At 53.0% G+C, this 20,468-nt stretch overlaps 1 protein-coding gene across 1 annotated transcript in view; it reads left to right on the top strand.

The window, feature by feature from the left end:
* Window positions 1-20,468, top strand: part of LOC140403302 (adhesion G protein-coupled receptor E3-like) — a 149,321-nt gene that overhangs the window by 100,123 nt on the left and 28,730 nt on the right. The window contains exons 7-10 of the mRNA XM_072491124.1: window positions 4,320-4,497; window positions 5,710-5,829; window positions 15,626-15,828; window positions 19,464-19,634. Of these exons, the coding sequence (XP_072347225.1) occupies window positions 4,320-4,497; window positions 5,710-5,829; window positions 15,626-15,828; window positions 19,464-19,634 (672 nt within the window). The remainder of the gene's footprint in view (window positions 1-4,319; window positions 4,498-5,709; window positions 5,830-15,625; window positions 15,829-19,463; window positions 19,635-20,468) is intronic.

A 20,468-nucleotide genomic window follows, 5' to 3' on the forward strand; every position in this document is an offset into this window, starting at 1 on the left:
GAGGGGGGGGGGGGGGGGGGGGGGGGCAGCAAGCAGTTAGGAAGCAAGTGGGGGGGGGGGGAGCAAGCAGTTAGGAAGCAAGTGGCCTTCATCACCAGGGAACTTGGGCGAGAGAGTCAGGATGTCTTGCTTCAGTTGCATAGAGCCTTGGTGAGAACTCACCAAGTATTATGTACAGTTTGGCTCCCTTATCTAAGGAGGGATATACTTGCCGTAGAGGGCCTGCAATGGAGGTTAAGAACAAAGAACAAAGAAAAGTACAGCACAGGAACAGGCCCTTCGGCCCTCCAAGCCTGTGCCGACCATGCTGCCCGTCGTAACTAAAATCATTCTACACTTCCTGGGTCTGTATCCCTCTATTCCCATCCTATTCATGTATTTGTCAAGATGCCCCTTAAATGTCCCTATCGTCCCTGCTTCCACCACCTCCTCCGGTAGCGAGTTCCAGGCACCCACTACCCTCTGCGTAAAAAACTTGCCTCGTACATCTCCTCTAAACCTTGCCCCTCGCACCTTAAACCTCTGCCCCCTAGTAATTGACCCCTCTACCCTGGGTAAAAACTCTGACTGTCCACTCTGTCTATGCCCCTCATAATTTTGTAGACCTCTATCAGGTCGCCCCTCAACCTCCGTCGTTCCAGTGAGAACAAACCGAGTTTATTCAACCGCTCCTCATAGCTAATGCCCTCCATACCAGGCAACATCCTGGTAAATCTCCTGGTCAAGCCCCTAACCCTAACCCTAACCCTAACCCTAATTCTTCTGGTAGTGTGGCGACCAGAATTGAACACTATACTCCAAGTGTGGCCTAACTAAGGTTCTAAAGGTTAATCCCTGGGATAGCGGGGTTGTTTCATGAGGAGAGATTGGGGAATCTGTATTCCCTAGCGTTCCGAAGAATGGTTGCGTGCCTTCATTGGAACTTGCAAAATTCTTACATGGTGCAACAGGGTAGCTATAAATTGGATGATTCCCCGCCGGCTGGTGAGTCAGGGGACACAGACTCAGACTAAGGCTACGGCCATTCACAACTGGGATGAAGAGGAATTTCATCCCTCAGAGGTTGGTGAATCTTTGGAGTTCTCGACCCCAGGGGAGCTGCGGAAGCTCAATCACTGAGCATGTTCAAGGCAGCATGGTGGCGCAGCGGTTAGCACCGCTGCTTCACGGCGTCGAGGACCTGAGTTCGATACTGGCCCCGGGTCCTGTCCGTGGGGCGTTAATAATAACTTTATTATTCTCACAAGTAGGCTTCCATTGACACTGCAATGAAGTTACTGTAAAAATCCCTGAGTCGCCACACTCTGGATAGAATTGGATACTCTAAATTTGGAGAAAAAAAAGACAGAAACCAATAGGTTTCTGGAGACCAATGACATCGAGCGGTATGGGGATAGGATAGGTAAGTGATCTGATTGAGTGGCAGAGTTGGCTCGAGGGGCCGAATGGCCTGCACCTGTTCCTGTTTAAAACCTCAGTCTGCGCTTCGACTGGAATTCTATTTGACTTCAGTTAAACAGGTAGAAAAGCAGGGTTAGGCTAATTGTCTGACCTTTCAGGCAGAAGTGGCTGGGGTCCCTCTCAGGATTGTGTCAGCTTTTTCAAAGAAGTCTTTTCCATCCTATCAGTGGCCGTTCCTGTATGTATAAATGGTTCGCGAGGCAAATAGTCTGGTGGATTTTATTGCAAGTGGGGATGCAGTATGGCAGCGGAGAAGTCTTGCTACAACTGTCTAGAGCTTTCGCGATTACCCCCTTTTATAACAGAGGCAAAGAACATAGAACATTTACAGTGCAGAATGAGACCATTCGGCCCATTGACCCGCACTGGCCCTTGGAAAGAGCACCCCACTTAAGACCACAACTCCGCCCCATACCCATAACCCAGCAACCCCACCCAACCCCTTTGGGCACTAAGGGCAATTCAGCACGGCCAATCCACCTAACCTGCACATCTTTGGACTGTGGGAGGAAACCGGAGCTCCCGGAGGAAACCCACGCACACACGGGGAGGACGGGCAGACAGTGACCCAAGCCGGGAATCGAACCTGGGCCCCTGGTGCTGTGAAGCAACAATGCTAACCACTGTGCCATCGTGCCGCCCCTAAAGCAAGAAGAGGAAGAAATTCCTCACCTCCATCTTATAGAGAGGCCTCTTACTTTTAAACGGTGTCCCTAAGTTCTCGATTTCCCCACAAGGGAAAAGTCTTGGCACCTACCCTGTCAAACACCCTCAGAATATTGTGGGCGGGATTCTCCCATCGGGAGTCTAAGTGCCGACACCGGAGTGAAAACCGGAGTGTTTCATTCCGGCGTCGGAGCCCGCTCCCAGCCCCCTACTCTCCCGCCCCCGGGGGGGCTAGGAGCGGCGTCGCGTCATTTACGCGCGCCGGACCTTGGCGCCATGTAAAAGCGGCGCGCGTAAATGTCGTCACCCACGCATGCGCGGTTGCCGTCCTCCCCGAGGCCGCCCCGCAAGAAGATGTCGGATGGATCTTGCGGGGCAGCGGAGGAAAGGAGGTCCTCCTTCAGAGAGGCCGGCCTGCCGATCAGTGGGCACCGATCACGGGCCTGACCCCATTTGAGGCCCCCCCCAGTGCAGGAACCCCCCTACCCCCACCCACCCCCCACCCCCACAGGCCGCCCCCCCCCCCCCCAGCATTCCCGCGCTGTTCCCGCCGGCAGCGACCAGGTGTGGACAGCGCCGGTGGGAACCGTCGTATTGAGCAGGCCGGAGAATCGCCACTCGCCCGTTGCAAACGGCGAGCGGCGATTCTCCCAGCGGCCAGCCGTGATTCTCGCCGCGCCGGTTTGGGGGGGTGGGAGAATCGCGTGCGGGCATCGGGGCGGCGTGGCGGGACATGCGCGGCGCCCCGCCGATTCTCCCACCCAGCGTGGGGGGGGAGTATTCCGCCCTGTATGTTTCAATAGGATTCTTTGTGTCCTCCTCACAGCTTGATTTCCTACCTATCTTTGTGTCATGAGCAGGTTTGGATGCAATGGCCGGAATCTTACCAGGATTTGGCAAAGTGTCAGGCTCAGGCAGAAAACTGGCGTGGAACCCTCCAGTTGCACAGACCAGCTTTCTCACCGAATCTTGAGCCCCTTTGCCAAAACAAAATGAGTGGGCGTGGTTTACACCGTCGCTCTGGCGGGGCGTGGCCTCATAGAGCTGGCAACAAGCTCCAAACAGACAGGGGAGCCATCTTTAAAGATAGTGCCCCGACCGGCGCTGCAGCCAAACGGTCCCCAGCCCACATCATGGAGATCTTGGGGGCTGTTAAAACACCTTGCTTCCAGGAACTGATCCTGTGACCAAGTTGCCTGGGGGGGGAGGGGGGGGGGGTAAACAATAGGAATAAGGGGCGAAATTCTCCCCCAACGGCGCGATGTCCGCCGACTGGCGCCAAAGACGGCGCCAATCAGACGGGCATCGCGCCAGCCCAAAGGTGCGGAATGCTCCGCATCTTTGGCGGCCGAGCCCCAACATTGAGGGGCTAGGCCGACGCCGGAGGGATTTCCGCCCCGCCAGCTGGCGGAAATGGCGTTTTTTGCCCCGCCAGCTGGCGCGGAAATGCGGCGCATGCGCGGGAGCGTCAGCGGCCGCTGTCAGTTTCCCGGCACATGCGCGGGAGCGTCAGCGGCCGCTGTCAGTTTCCCGCGCATGCGCAGTGGGGAGAGTCTCTTCCGCCTCCGCCATGGTGGAGGCCGTAGCGGAGGCGGAAGGGGAAAGAGTGCCCCCACGGCACAGGCCCGCCCGCGGATCGGTGGGCCCCAATCGCGGGCCATGCCACCGTGGGGGCACCCCCCGGGGTCAGATCGCCCCGTGCCCCCCCCCCAGGACCCCGGAGCCCGCCCACGCCGCCTGGTCCCGCCGGTAAATACCAGGTTTGATTTACGCCGGCGGGACAGGCAATTTCTGGGCGGGACTTCGGCCCATCCGGGCCGGAGAATCCAGCGGGGGGTCCCGCCAACCGGCGCGGCCCGATTCCCGCCCCCACCCAATCTCCGGTACCGGAGACTTCGGCGGGGGCGGGATTCACGGCGGCCAACGGCCATTCTCCGACCCGACGGGGGGTCGGAGAATGACGCCCCTGGTCCTAGGAGAATAGGTAATAGAAGGTGTGTTGAACATCAGGTTAAATCACCACCAGTCAGCTCTCCCCCTCAAGGAGGATAGCAGCCTATGGTCATCTGGGATTACAGTGACTCGGGGAGAATGGAGAAAGAAAAGGAATGAGAGAAGAGAGAAATTTAAAAGAATTGAGGGAAAAAATATAGATCCATTAACTCACAAACCAGTTTTCTTTCCGTCCTTAGGCCATCACAGAATTTGTAAACGGCCTTCTCAATCAGAGTTCACAGCTGGCCAACATGGAGGTGACTCAGCGGCTAAATACAGTAGCGGCCATCTTGGATCTCATGGAGAACACGGCCATGGCAATTGCTTTGACTTTGCCTCGTCCAGGAGAAAAGACAATCTCAGAAACCTCTTTCGGTAAAAGAGAATTGGTAAAAACGCTAACCCCCTGGTCTTGCTCAGCAGATGTCGAGCTGACACAGATGGGAGTTTGTGAAATTAGCTTTTAATCAGGGGTAAGGTTAACGCGGGGAGTTCATTTTGTGTCTTATCGTCCCGGGTTTCCCGAGAATTATTTGGCATGTTATTTTAAAGAAATGCAACAATTAATAACCGGCTGATGGGATCTTTGGAAAATACTTGCTGGATTTGGTTTTGAGGAACAAATACAAACATTTGGCTTTTTTGGTGGTGTTGAATCATCGTGCGGAAGGAAGTCCTGTAGTTCTTGCATGATTTGTGCTGGGTTACCTTATCTCTGCCGTTAGAGGGTTGCTGCTTCTGGAGGCTATAGGAAGTAATGAAGTAACGCTAAGGAACAGGGACTGAGGTTCACTGATGCCCTCCCAATTCCGGGGACTTTGCCACCAACGGTTGACTAGGCGGAAATAACTCGAACCCCAGGCGATCAGTGCCAAATGGCAGAGCCACGAATCGATCAAGCGGAACCTCCAAAAGCCTGATCAAGACATTTCAGAGGAGCGGTGCCCAGAGGCCTGTCAACATAGGCCCGACAGCTTCTGGGAAAGAGGTGCAACTAGAGAAGACCACAGAGTCAATGGGCGGAATTTCCTCTTCCTTTTGACAACTGGTCATCTCAGGCCGGGCAAAGTGGTGCCCAGCCCGTTGGCAGGACTGCCGGCTATTCCTGCCACATTTTCTGACACATTGCCAAAATAGAAAGCCTGGAGGCGGGTGCCGCAACGTCACGCTGAGGGGGCGGACTCGACCTGTGCCAAGGGGAAATGTCACGAGGCAGTGTCCAGGCAGGGGGGGGGGGGGGACGACAATGCCAGGATACTGCACGGGCATGACCCCCTCCCCCATACCCGTGCGTCCCCCCCCCCCCCCCCGGCAGGTTATCTTTGCCAGTTTTGTAAAAACGTGTTGGGAACACGGGTGGCATGATGTCACGCTGCCAGGAGGGAGGGGGGAATTTTGGGGGGAGGGTGGAGGGACTTTCGTGCGAGTCGTCCGCTAATTATATGTAAATGAATTTGAATGGGGTTCGTATCATTGTATGGGGGAGGAACCCCCCCCCCCACCACCACCATCGATAAGGACAGGTATACATGTCAGCGAGAGGCAGGACAATTTGCTTACTTCACGGGATCTTACTTTTTCTCTCAGCTCTCAAGATCCAGGTGGCCGGTGGGCAGAATGAGAGCACGGACGGCTTGGTGGTGATGCAGGTGTGGAACAACACAATGGAGATAAACTGGAGAACAGTCACTGGGGTGAACCACTCGGGTAAAATTCTTCCCCTTTCTCGAACCCAGCTTGTATTTTGCAGCCCTTCCATGTTTAGAAATGCTTCCCATTTCCTCATAAAGACGGCTTAAATTCATTTTGGCCCACACACCTCTCCGCCCCTCAGCCCGACTCTTTCCCCCCTACCCTATCCCCGTAACGTAATCTGCACATCTTTGCACACCAAGGGGCAATTTAGCGCGGCCAATCCACCTAACCCGCACACCCTTGGACTGTGGGAGGAAACGCGAGCACCCGGAGGAAACCCACGCAGACACGGGGAGAGCGTGCAGACTCCGCAGAGTCAGTCCCCCGAGGTCGGAATTGAACCCGGGTCCCTGGCGTTGTGAAGCAGCAGTGCTAACCACTGTATCACCATGCCACCTGCAATTACTCCTTAGTTAGGTAGGGTTTTGGGGACAGAGTGGTCCTAGGTAGGATGCTCTTTCAGACTCAGTACAGACTCGATAACCAAATGGCCTCCTTGTACATAGGGAGTCTATGAATTCCATATTTTTATTGAATTCAAATCTCACCATCCTGGAATTGGGATTGTGCACCCCAGTTCCTGGGGAGGTCTCTGGATTATTAGTCTAACAACAATACCACTATATTAAACCACCACCACCTCCCCTACTCAACACTGATCAATGTAAGGCGGTACATTTTGATAGGAAGAATAGGCAGGTCACTTATTATTTGGAAAGTGCAAGGAAGGTTTGGAAAAGTAACAAAGGGATCTCAGAGTTCACGTCTACCAGTCACCCTGCGGCGGTGCGGTGGCACAGTGGTTAGCACTGCTGCCTCACCGGTCCAGGGACCCGGGTTTAATTCCGACCTTGGGTGACTGTCTGTGCGGAGTCTGCACGTTCTCCCCGTGTCTGGGTGGGTTTCCTCCGGGTGCTCCGGTTTCCTCCCACAGTCCAAAGACGTGCAGGTTAGGTGGATTACTCATGCTAAATTGCCCCTTTGTGTCTTAAGATGTGCGGTTAGGTGGGGTTACAAGGATAGGGTGGGGGAGTGGGCCTGGGGTAGGGTGCACTTTCAGACGGTCAGTGCAGACGCGATGGGCCGAATGGCCTCCTTCTGCACAGTTGCAATTCTACGGCTAACAGGGCTATTTAAAAAGAAAGAGCGAATCAAGCATGAGGGTTAGTTTCTAGAGGGTTAGAGGTGTGAATTTAAGAAGTTATGCTAAGACTTCCGGGTGCGGCGATGACCAGCTGAGTCGCACGTTTCGGCACCTCCCGTTGAACGGACTTTTGGGCTCTTATTAGGAGCCCCAACGGCAATTTTTAACGGCCAAAATCATTGTGCGGTGAAATAGGAGGGAATCCCCCCGGATAAATATGGATAAAGGAGAGGATAGCGGCCGGATTGCAGTGGATCCACTGGAGCAGCGGCAAGGAAGGGAAGCTCGAAGCAAGATGGCGTCGGAAGGTGGCCGTTTGGTATGGGGCCCAGAGCAACAAGAGTTCCTGCGGCGCTGTGTGGAAGAGCTGAAGAAGGAGGTGTTGGCCCCGATGCTACAGGCGATTGAAGGGCTAAAGGAGGCGCAGAGGACCCAGGAGTTGGAACTTCGGGTCGTGAAGGCAAAGGCTGCGGAGAATGAGGATGAAATACAGGGCCTGGTGGGAAGGACAGAGACGCACGAGGCACAGCACAAAAGGTGTGTGGAGAGGTTGGAAGCCCTGGAGAATAACTCGAGGAGGAAGAATTTAAGAGTCTTGGGTCTTCCCGAAGGCACGTCGGGGCATATGTGTGCACGATGCTTCACTCGCTAATGGGATCGGAGGCCCCGACGGGCCCTTTGGAGGTGGAGGGAGCTTATCGAGTTCTGGCGCGAAGAACAAAGGCTGGAGAAATACCTCGAGCCACTGTGGTGAGGTTCCACCGCTACAATGACAGAGAGATGGTTCTAAGATGGGCGAAGAAAACTCGGAGCTGCAGGTGGGAGAACGCGGTGATCCGCGTGTACCAGGATTGGAGTGCGGAGGTGGCGAGAAGGAGGGCAAGTTTCAACCGGGCCAAGGCGGTGCTCCACAAAAAGAAGGTTAAATTTGGAATGTTGCAGCCGGCGAGACCGTGGGTCACACACCAAGGGAAGCACCACTACTTTGAGACGGCAGAAGAGGCGTGGACATTCATTGTGGACGAGAAGCTGGAATAGTTTGGCGAGAGAAAAAGCTTCTGTAACAAAGTGGTGGGGTGATTATGTGGGACGAGGAAGGGGAAGGGGGGGGGGAATTTTTTCAATTTTTCAATTTTGTAACTTTTCTCTTTTCCCCTCGTGGCGGTGGGGGGGGGGGAGTATGGGGAACTGTGGGCGCCGGTGGGAAGGAAAGGGGAAGGAGAAGGGAACTGCGCCATCAGGGGCGGAGCCGAGTGGGAAACGCGGGCTTTGCTCCCGCGCTATGATAATTGTGGCGGGAACGGGGACACAGGAAGGAGGGGGCCTCGCACAATGAGGGGCCGAGGACAAACGGGGGAAGCTGAGGTCAGCCAGAGTTTGCTGACTTCTGGGAGCAACATGGGGGGTGCAACTACGCTAGAAAGGGATCTAGCAGAGGGGGGGGAGGGGGGGTTAACTGGGTTGCTGCTGCTAAGGGGAAGGGGGAGCTGTTATGGGGCGGGGTGGTCGGGACGGGAGAGCACCGTCGGTGGGATATACGGGTACGTGGGAACCGGGTGAGGAGCTGGGTTAGAAAAGGGGATGGCTAGTCGACATGGGGGGGGGGGGGGTATAGAGCCCCCCAACCCGGTTGATCACGTGGAACGTGAGAGGGCTGAATGGGCCGATTAAAAGGGCACGGGTACTACGTAAAGGATGGGTGGGGCAGGTGTTCCATTCAGGCTTAGATGCGAAGAAAAGGGGGGTGGCTATTTTAGTGGGGAAACGGGTACTGTTTGAGGCAAAGACCATAGTGGCGGACAGTGGGGGTAGATATGTGATGGTGAGTGGCAGATTGCAAGGGGAGGCGGTGGTTCTGGTGAACGTATACGTCCCGAACTGGGATGATGTAAACTTCATGAAGCGTATGCTGGGGCGTATCCCGGACCTGGAGGCGGGAAAGCTGGTAATGGGGGGAGACTTCAATACGGTGCTTGATCCAGGGCTGGACCGGTCTAGGTCTAAGACCGGGAGGAGGCCGGCAGCGGCCAAGGTGCTTAAGGACTTCATGGAGCAGATGGGAGGAGTTGACCCCTGGAGATTTATTAGGCCGAGGAGTAAGGAGTTTTCATTTTTCTCCCATGTTCACAAGGTGTATTCACGGATAGACTTTTTTGTCCTGGGAAGGGCACTGATTACGAAGGTGACAGGGACGGGGTACATGTCCATAGCCATTTCGGACCACGCTCCACATTGGGTAGATCTGGAGGTAGGAGAGGAAAAGGAGCAGCACCCACTCTGGAGATTGGATAAGGGTTGTTGGCGGATGAGGGTGTGTGTCTAAGGGTGAGGGGGTGTATCAAAAGGTACCTGGAGCTTAATGATAACGGAGAGGTCCAGGTGGGAGTGGTCTGGGAGGCGCTGAAGGCGGTGGTCAAAGGGGAACTGATATCCATAAGGGCCCATAAAGGGAAGCAAGAGAGTAAAGAAAGGGAGCGACTGTTGAGAGAACTTCTGAGGGTAGACAGGCAATATGCAGAGGCACCGGAGGAGGGACTGTACAGGGAAAGACAAAGGCTACATATGGAATTTGACCTGCTGACCACGTGCAAGGCAGAAGTACAGTGGAGGAGGGCACAGGGAGTACAGTATGAGTATGGAGAGAAGGCGAGCCGGTTACTGGCCCAACAACTGAGGAAGAGGGGAGCGGCGAGGGAGATAGGTGGGGTGAGGGATGAGGAAGGTGAGATGGAACGGGGAGCGGAGAGGGTGAACGGGGTGTTTAAGGCATTCTACGAGAGGCTGTATAAGGCTCAGCCCCCGGAAGGGAAGGAGGGAAAGATGCATTTCCTAGATCGGCTGGAATTCCCGAAGGTGGAGGAGCAGGAGAGGGCGGGACTGGGAGCACGGATTGAGGTGGAGGAGGTGGTAAAGGGGATTGGGAGCATGCAGGCGGGGAAGGCCCCGGGACCGGATGGGTTCCCGGTGGAATTTTATAGGAAATATATAGACCTACTGGCCCCGCTTTTGACGAGAACCTTTAATGAGGCTAGGGAAAGGGGAAGTTGCCCCCGACTATGTCGGAGGCGACAATATCGTTACTCTTAAAGAAGGAAAAAGACCCGCTGCAGTGCGGGGTCTTACAGGCCTATTTCCCTCCTGAACGTAGACGCTAAGATTCTGGCCAAGGTGATGGCGATGAGGATAGAGGATTGTGTCCCGGGGGTGGTCCACGAGGATCAAACTGGGTTCGTTAAGGGGAGACAACTGAACACGAACATACGGAGGCTGCTAGGGGTGATGATGATGCCCCCGCCGGAGGGGGAGGCGGAGATAGTGGTGGCGATGGACGCTGAGAAAGCATTTGACAGAGTGGAGTGGGACTACCTATGGGAAGTGTTGAAGAGATTTGGTTTTGGAGAGGGGTTTATTGGATGGGTACAGCTGCTATATAGGGCCCCGTTGGCAAGTGTGATCACGAACAGGCAGAGGTCCGACTACTTCTGTCTTTATAGAGGGTCGAGGCAGGGGTGTCCCCTGTCTCCGTTACTGTTTGCATTGGCAATTGAGCCGCTGGCCAGAGCACTGAGGGGCTCTAGGAAGTGGAGGGAAGTGCTCAGGGGAGGAGAAGAACACCGGGTATCATTGTATGCAGATGATCTATTGCTGTATGTTGCGGACCCAGTGGAGGGGATGCCTGAGATAATGTGGACACTCAGGGAGTTTGGGGAATTCTCGGGGTACAAATTGAATATGGGGAAGAGTGAGTTGTTTGTGGTGCATCCGGGGGAGCAGAGCAGGGGAATAGATGATTTACCGCTGAGGAGGGTAACAAGAGATTTCCGGTACTTAGGGATCCAGATAGCCAGGAACTGGGGAACCCTACATAGGCTTAATTTAACACGATTGGTGGAACAGATGGAGAAGGATTTTAAGAGATGGGACATGGTGCCCCTGTCACTGGTGGGCAGGGTGCAGGCGGTCAAAATGGTAGTCCTCCCGAGATTTCTTTTTGTGTTCCAGTGCCTCCCGGTGATGGTTATGAGGGCTTTTGTCAAAAAAATTGAGAAGAGTGTTATGAGTTTTGTGTGGGCTGGGAAGACCCCGAGAGTGAGGAGGGTTTTTTTGCAGCGTAGCAGGGATAGGGGGGGGACTGGCACTGCCGAGCTTAAGTGATTATTATTGGGCCGCCAATATCTCAATGGTGTGTAAGTGGATGGGAGAAGGGGAGGGAGCGGCGTGGAAGAGACTGGAAATGGCGTCCTGTAAAGGAACCAGCCTACAAGCATTGGCGACGGCGCCGTTGCCGTTCTCCCCAAAGAAATACACCACAAGTCCAGTGGTGGTGGCAACGCTGAAAATTTGGGGGCAGTGGAGACGGCATAGGGGAATGACGGGAGCCTCGGTGCGGTCCCCGATAAGGAATAATCATAGGTTTGTCCCGGGGAGAATAGATGGGGGATTTAGAACATGGCAGAGAGCAGGGATTGTGCAACTGAGGGATCTGTTCCTAGACGGGACGTTTGCGAGTCTGGGAGCGCTGACGGAAAAATACGGGTTGCCCCAGGGGAATGCATTTCGGTATATGCAGTTGAGGGCTTTTGTGAGGCAACAGGTGAGGGAATTTTCGCAGCTTCCGACGCAGGAGATTCAGGATAGAGTGATTTCCGGGACATGGGTGGGGGATGGTAGGGTGTCAGATATATACAGGGAAATGAGAGACGAGGGGGAGATCATGGTAGATGAGCTGAAGGGAAAATGGGAAGAAGAGCTGGGGGAAGAGATCGAAGAGAGGCTGTGGGCAGATGCCCTACGCAGGGTAAACTCTTCGTCCTCGTGTGCCAGGCTTAGCCTGATACAATTCAAGGTCCTGCACAGGGCGCACATGACCGGAGCAAGGCTCAGTAAATTTTTCGGGGTAGAGGATAGATGCGCGAGAAGCCCAGCGAACCACACCCACATGTTTTGGTCATGCCCGGCACTGCATGGGTTCTGGGTGGGGGTGGCAAAGGTGCTTTCGAAGGTGGTGGGGGTCCGGGTCGAGCCAAGCTGGGGGTTGACTATATTCGGGGTTGCAGAAGAGCCGGGAGTGCAGGAGGCGAGAGAGGCTGATGCTTTGGCCTTTGCGTCCCTAGTAGCCCGGCGAAGGATATTGTTAATGTGGAAGGAAGCTAAACCCCCGGGCGTGGAGGCCTGGATAAACGACATGGCAGGGGTTATAAAACTGGAGCGGATAAAGTTCGCACTAAGAGGTTCGGCTCAAGGGTTCACCAGGCGGTGGCAACCGTTCATTGACTATCTCGCAGAACGATAAAGGAACTTGGAAAGTAGCAGCAGCAACCCGGGGGGAGGAGGGGGGGGGAGGGGGGGGAGGGGGGGTGGAGGGGGGGGGGTGGAGGGGGGGGAGGAGGGGGGGGAGGAGGGGGGGGAGGGGGGGGAGGGGGGAGGAGGGGGGGGAGGGGGGAGGAGGGGGGGGGAGGGGGGAGGGGGAGGAGGGGGAGGAGGGGGGAGGGGGAGGGGGGAGGGGGGAGGGGGGGGAGGGCTCGGGTGGGTCCTCAGGGGTGTTTTTGTATGGATATTTTTACTTGGATATGTATATTGGCTTGTTTTACTTTATTATTTGGGAGAGTCAATATTTTGTTATGGCAGTTGCCATTTAGTTTATATATTATTTATTTATTTGTTAAAAACGGTCACTATTATTTATATTGTTTTATTGTTGTAAAAGGGAAAAAAATTTGTGCTGTTTTGTTTGGCCGAAAAAATTTTTGAATAAAATATATTTCAAAAAAAAAAAGAGGTTATGCTAAACCAGCATTGAGCCTCGGGTAGATCACACAGTGCGCTATTCTGATCATTGAGGCCAGGGGAAGGGTGCAGACAGGTTTTAGGGAGATGGAAATTGGGGAAGTTACGCTAAACTTGTACCGAGCCTTCCGTACTACGTGCAGCTCGACTCGTCATATCCTATAAATGTGAAGAGACAGAGGAGGGAAAGTAGAGAAGTCCCACACCAAGAGTGAGACCAGGAATGAGTCGAGCGTCTAGAAAAGAGTGACTAGAAAAGTCTCTCTTGAGAAAATAAGGCTGAAGGGTGACTTCACAGAGGACATCAAATCGATGAAAGGTTTTGGCCAGGGGAGAATGTTTCCCCGAATGGGGAACTCCTAAGTGGACCCAGCGGCAGAGGATCCCGCAGAACTCTATGCAGGAAAACCCGGTGGCATCGGCAGAGGGAAGCCCCGCGGACGCCAAACCCCCTTTTCGTGGCCCAAGCTGCCGCATTCTGGCAACTAAATTAGCCGTTTGGTCGGACGGAGGTAGAGAATTGGTGGGAAAAAAAGAGACGTGTTGTCGAAGTTTTCCGTCTTGCACTCATCAGGCTACATCGCAAGGATTCCAAATTGCAGTATAAATTGGCATTCCCATTACAATTCGGTATCCTTGTGGTGTGTCCCGATAAGTGCAAGACAAATAGCTTCAATAATACGTCTGTTTTCTTTATTTTCTAGAAAATATTTTATTAAGGCATTCATAATTTATTTATTTTTTATAAATTTTTTAGAGTACCCAATTATTAATTCTCCAATTAAGGGGCAATTTAGCGTGACCAATCCACCTAGCCTGCACATATCTGCGTTGTGGGGGTGAAACCCACGCAAAAGGGGAGAATGCGCATACTCCACCCGGACAGTGACCCAGGGCCGGGATTCGAACTCGGGTCCTCAGCGCCAGAGTCCCAGTGCTAACCACTGCGCCACATACCGCCCATGAGGCATTTATAATTTTAACACTTTAAACGGAAAGGTGCAACAAACACAAAACAACACAATTCAATATGGCTGTTTTCTGAGCCATCCAGGTAATGGTTCACAAAATGCAAAGCTTTGGGATTCTGAAGCCCCTTTCCCGTTTGATAGTGAGTGAGTGTGGGAACGCGGGTGACATAAGTATGTAAGGGGGTAGGATGGTGGTTGGGAAGGGTGGTGAGGTCAGGTCAGGTTGAGTCGGTGGGGGCCAGGTAGTCAGGGGCGAGTCGGGGGCGGAGAAGGGTCAGTTGTATAGTTATCCGTGTGTTAGGTCTTTCCTGTTGAACATTTCCTGGGTAACTATCGAGGGAAGTGGAGGTCTTGTGGGGCAGTGGCTTAGCGCCCCCTGCCTCTGAGTCAGAAGCTCCGGGTTCCAGTCCCACCCCAGGACTTGACGGCCGAGGAAGGTGCGTTCATAACGCGGCCAAACAGGTTGAGTATCAACCTGCAAAATCCTTCCCAACACACCAATGGCTTACAGTAAGAGCGGGAGAGGCTACTGGACATTTCTGCTTGATGTAGAGCGACACCCCTCAAGCTACCCCCAGCGACAGACTAGCAGCCTGTTCCGGGAATTACTAGCTATGGAAACAAACGTCTGCTTTGGGTGCAGGAACAGAATTAGAATGGAAATCCAGATAACTAATTCAGAATCTTCAAGGGAAATGCCGATTCTGGGGAACCACAGATTTGAGCCAGGGAAGTGGGACGGAAATGTTCGGAATTGGGAGGAGAAGGGGATTAAGACACTAAAAGATTTGTCTCTTGGGGGTCAGTTTTCAGGATTGAAGGAGCTGGGAGTGAAGTCTGGGCTGGAGCAGGGGGAGATGTTTAGATACATGCATGTTCGAGATTTTGCCAGGAAGGAGATACAGAACTTCCCGGAGGAGCTGGCCTCCACATTGCTGGAGGAGGTGCTGGCGACAGAGGGACTGGAGAAGGGGTTAGTGTCGGAGGTTTACGGGGCTATTTTGGAAGAGGGGAATGCACCACTGGAAGGGATCAAAGCAAAATGGGAGGAAGAGTTGGGAGAGGGTGTGGAGGAGGGGTTCTGGTGTGAGGTGCTCCGGAGAGTGAACGCCTCCACCTCGCGCGTAAGGTTGGGGCTGATACAGCTGAAGATGGTATATAGAGCACACCTCACAAGGGTGAGGATGAGCAGGCTCTTTGAGGGGGTAGAGGATGTGTGTGAACGTTGCGGGGGGGGACCCGCGAATCACGTTCATATGTTTTGGTCCTGTCCAAAGCTGGAGGATTACTGGAAGGTTTTTTTTAGGGTAATCTCTAAAGTGGTGCACGTGAAACTGGACCCGGGCCCTCGGGAGGCCATATTCGGGGTGTCGGACCAGCCAGGGTTGGAAACTTGTGCGGAGGCAGATGTTGTAGCCTTTACCTTGTTGATCGCCCAAAGGCGGATCCTGTTGGGATGGGGAGCAACCTCTCCACCCTGTGCCCTGGCGTGGCGGGGGGACCTGTTGGAGTTCTTGACTCTTGAGAAGGTTACGTTTAAAGTGAGGGAAGGATGGAGGGGTTCTACAATTCAAGGCGTTATTCATCATGCACTTTCAAGAATTGGATAACATCGAACATTAGGACGGGGTGGGGGGGTTGGGAGGATTGGGGGAGGGGGCCTGTATGAGTTAATGGTGACTATGGGTGATTCTCCAGGAGGAGAATTTTTAAAAAAATTTCAAGTAATTCAGAATCTGTCGATGGCTTCTGAGAGGGCCCCAGGGAGCAGGGCAGGAGAACATCCAGCCTCTGACTACCCGCAGATACGGGCCAGGTGCGCTGTAGACTTGGCCATGTAGCCAGATCCACTTCTGCTGCCGATTCCTTCCATGTTCACTAATGTCAGAACCCTTACGCTCACCAGACTTTGCTGCCGTCTCCTTGCTCGTATTCAGCAACATGGAATCCATTCTGAACAGCGAGATACGTGGAGAAAGCAGTGGGCGAGCCCAAAAGACGGAGCAGACTGTCCCGTTAAACTCCAAGGTGATAACAGCCACAATCAGCAACAGAGCAGCCAGCCATGAGCTGCCGGAAGTGGTCAATTTTACACTGAAACTCAACCAGGTTTGTAAATAAGACTCTGGACTTTTCCAACCTGTGACATTATGAGAAATGTACAAAACTGTAAGGGTTAATGTTATGTCCGAATCAACCACTAGAGGGAGCTAGATGCCGAACTATATATAGCATTGATGCTAAGATTTCTGGGAGAGAGTTGAGGGTAAGGCTAGAAGACAGACTGTAGGAAAGATAGTGAGTGAGAGCATATCATAGTTATTGTATTAGTGTAGAAATTAGCGATAGATGAGTGTAGATTGTATGTTTATTGTCATTTGTTTATTATATAGAAGTAAGAGTCAAATTCAATTAAATAGTGCAAATAAATCATTAGCTTTGTTTAATAGAAAAGGTAGTTGTGGTCTTTGTGAATACTACGCCAACCATCCTAGGATCTAATCCACAAAGAACACCGTACAACCTTATTTGCTTTTTCGTAGTTTAACTTGGAAATGACAGTCAGCACCTGGAATAATGAGCTAAAACGCTGATGTGAGAACCTAAAAAATCCTATCCCAGAAAAAGAATTGGGAAGACTGCCAGCAAGATTCCCTCCAAGTCCTAACTTATTCCTTCACTGTCGCTGGATCACAATGGGAGGCAAGGTGACACAGTGGTTAGCATTGCTGCCTCACAGCGCCAGGGACCCGGGTTCAGGCCGGAAGGCTCCTCCACCGTACGCCTAACCGGAAGGTGAGATGTTTCATAGAATTTCATAGAATTTACAGTGCCATTTGTTCCTCCAGTTTGCGTTGAGCTTCACTGGAACATTGCAGCAGGCCAAGAACAGACATATGGGCATGGGAGCAGGGTCTTTGTTTCACTTGCATCTCTTCCAATTTGGTCGACTGCATTCGCTGCTCCCAGTGTTGTCTCCTCTATATCGGAGAGACTAAACGCAGACTGGGTGACCGCTTTGCTGAGCATCTTTAGTCTTTGCGCATTCAGGACGCTGACCTTCCCATTGCTTACCATTTTAACAAAAGACCCTGCTCCCAGGCCCACATGTCTGTTCTTGGCCTGCTGCAATGTTCCAGTGAAGCTCAACGCAAACTGGAGGAGCAACATCTCACCTTCCGGTTAGGCTACAGCCTTCCGGTCTCAACATCAAATTCAACAACTTCAGATGATCAACTCTACCCCACCTCGACCCATTTGTTTTCATCCCGTTTCATTTTAACTGTCTTTTACCATTTCTTTCTTTCTTAATATATATTTCATTCACCCCCTCCCCCAATCCTCCTTTCCTTCACCTTTCTCCTCTTTGCTTCCCCCTTCCTCTCCCCTACAGTTTACCCTCTGATGTTAGTTTCTCTGCTGTTTGGCCTTTCACATCTTTTGTTCTCTCTGGGGACTGCCATTAGCACTCTGTCCCCTTGGTTTCTGTGGCCATTAGCACCCGGTTTCCCTGGGTTTCTGTGGCTATGACTCATCTTTCATTCTCGCTCCACAGTGTAAATATTTCCCACTTTCTCTGTCTGTTCGCTTTGACAAAGAGTCCTCGGACTCGAAACGTTGTCTCTTTTCTCTCCCGACAGATGCTGCCAGACCTGCTGAGATTTTCCAGCATTTTCTCTTTCGTTTCAGATTCCAGCGCCCGCAGTAATTTGCTTTTATCCCTCTGCACAGGGGCCGGTTTAGCACAGTGGGCTAAACAGCTGGCTTGCAATGCAGAACAAGGCCAGCAGCGCGGGTTCAATTCCCGGACCAGCCTCCCCGAACAGGCGCCGGAATGTGGTGACTAGGGCTTTTCACAGTAACTTCATTGAAGCCTACTTGTGACAATAAGTGATTATTATTATTATCCAAAGATGTGCAGGTTAGGTGGATTGGCCTTTAGTGTCCTAGGTTAGATGGGGTTACGGGGATTAGGGCGGGAGGAGTGGACCTAGGTGCTCTTTCAGAAGGTCGGTGCAGACTCGAGGGCCGAATGGCCTCCTTCTGCATTGTTGGGATACTGTGGATTCTATAAGCCTGGAACTCCCGACACCACAGGGACTGCCAGGGTCCAAAGAAGTTGAATTACTACCACGTTCCCAAGGGCAATTAGGGGTGGGCCATGAATGCTGCCCAGCCACGATGGCCACATCCCGTGAATGATAAAAACAGACCCGGAAAGCAACAGGTTTGATCCCTAGTCTGGGTTAGCCGGGACAGTTGAGTACTAGAATTGACCTTTGGTGCACTTGGCGAACCGGAACAACTGACATCTATATAACGCCCTTAATAACGAGAAGTCCCAAGTGGCTTCACAGGCGCGCCTTAAAACAAATATCGCACCGCGACACGTAAGGAGACATTAGGTCAGTTGACACAAAATGTTCCAAGAGGCGTGTTTTGCTGTGGGAGGACCTTCCAGAACTTGGGTCTGAGGCAACTGATGGCGCAGCCACCATTGCAGAGCAATTAAAATTGGGGGTGCTCGGGTGGCACGGTGGTTAGCACTGCTGCCTCACGGCGCTGAGGACCCGGGTTCGATCCCAGTCCCGGGTCACTGTCCGCGTGGAGTTTGCACATTCTCGCCGTGACTGGTCTCACCGCCCACCCTCCCCCATAACCCAAAGATGTGCAGGATAGGGGGATTAATTGGAGAAAAAAAAATTGGGTACTCTAAAAAGCTTTACTCTGTATTTAACCCTGTGCTGTACCTGTCCTGGGAGTGTTTGATGGGGACAGAGTAGAGAGAGCTTTACTCTGTATCTAACCCCGTGCTGTACCTGTCTTGGGAGTGTTTGATGGGGACAGTGTAGAGGGAGCTTTACTGTGTATCTAACCCTGTGCTGTACCTGTCCTGGGAGTGTTTGATGGGGACAGAGTAGAGAGAGCTTTACTCTGTCTCTAACCCCGTGCTGTACCTGTCCTGGGAGTGTTTGATGGGGACAGTGTAGAGGGAGTTTTACTCTGTATCTAACCCCGTGCTGTACCTGTCCTGGGAGTGTTTGATGGGGACAGAGTAGAGAGAGCTTTACTCTGTATCTAACCCCGTGCTGTACCTGTCCTGGGAGTGTTTGATGGGGACAGTGTAGAGGGAGCTTTACTCTGTATCTAACCCCGTGCTGTACCTGTCCTGGGAGTGTTTGATGGGGACAGTGTAGAGGGAGCTTTACTCTGTATCTAACCCCGTGCTGTACCTGTCCTGGGAGTGTTTGAAGGGGACAGTGTAGAGGGAGCTTTACTCTGTATCTAACCCCGTGCTGTACCTCTCCTGGGAGTGTTTGAAGGGGACAGTGTAGAGGGAGCTTTACTCTGTATCTAACCCCGTGCTGTACCTGTCCTGGGAGTGTTTGAAGGGGACAGTGTGGAGGGAGCTTTACTCTGTATCTAACCCCGTGCTGTACCTCTCCTGGGAGTGTTTGATGGGGACAGTGTGGAGGGAGCTTTACTCTGTATCTAACCCCGTGCTGTACCTGTCCTGGGAGTGTTTGATGGGGACAGTGTGGAGGGAGCTTTACTCTGTATCTAACCCCGTGCTGTTCCTGTCCTGGGAGTGTTTGATGGGGACAGTGTAGAGGGAGATTTACTCTGTATCTAACCCCGTGCTGTACACTGACTGAATAGTTTCTGGACTGGGTACATTTTAGTCCTGTTGTGACAGGTGGGTGTTTGTGATGATGTTTAACGGAGTTCATTCTTGTGTGTAGGGCAAAAACTCCAACCAGAAGGTAGAGTGCGTCTACTGGAAGAGGACGGCAGTGGAGAGTATCTGGTCCTCTGAGGGCTGCATCGTGTTTGGCTCCAATGAAACCCATGTAATGTGCCAATGTGACCACCTGACTAGCTTCGCCATTTTAATGGCCCCAGTTGAGATCGAGGTAAATCTTGACTTTAACCAGGGTCAAAGAGGGAGGTGAACACATTCGCCTCCCGTGAACATAGCAGCGCTCTGTTCTCCCGGGGACTCCGTGGGACCCACCCTCCTGTTTCTGAGTCGGAAGGCTGGAGGTTCCAATCCGTCTCCATGGACTTGAGCGTTCAATCTCGACTGATGCCACCTGTGCAGCGTTAAGAGGGTGCCGCGCTGCCAGGGGGCGCTGGTCTTCAGATGAGATGTTTGACGAATGTCCCATCTTGCCTTCCCCAGCTCGTGTAAGGGGTCACAAGGGCACCACTTAGACGACGAGCGGGGGTCGTTTATCTCAAACGTCAATATTTACCCCAGATTCCGCATTGCTGGACTTCAGAAGAATCAATGGAAGTGCCCAACACTACAACTGGCACTGACCGCTGGGCACTGCGCCACCCAACCCTGTCGCAATGCCTGGCACAGGCCATGCCATCCAATGTGGGGAGGGGTTCGAGCAACACTAGGAACAATAAATGGGAGATAATGGGCCCGATTCTCCCCAAAACGCGTGGTCTCCGGCGGGGAACAAGGTGCAGTTCCCGCTGCGTGGATCGGCGCAATCCAGGGCATTATCCACCAATTCTTAGAAATTTATTTGGAGCCAGGAGGGAGATTGATGCTCTGGGACCCGCAGAAGCTGGCAAGGCTGGTCCTCAGAGATCGGGGTGATGTTTTAAAGGGTGCCCTGATATCAGAATAACCCTACAACACCACCCACCCACCCCCAAATCACTGGCAAGGCACAACCCCCCAAGTGAGCAACACCCAGTAATGGGCACACCAAATGCCCCACCTTCAGAGG

This window comes from Scyliorhinus torazame, chromosome 27 (assembly GCF_047496885.1).
Source record: "Scyliorhinus torazame isolate Kashiwa2021f chromosome 27, sScyTor2.1, whole genome shotgun sequence".
Classification (NCBI taxonomy): Eukaryota; Metazoa; Chordata; class Chondrichthyes; order Carcharhiniformes; family Scyliorhinidae; genus Scyliorhinus; species Scyliorhinus torazame.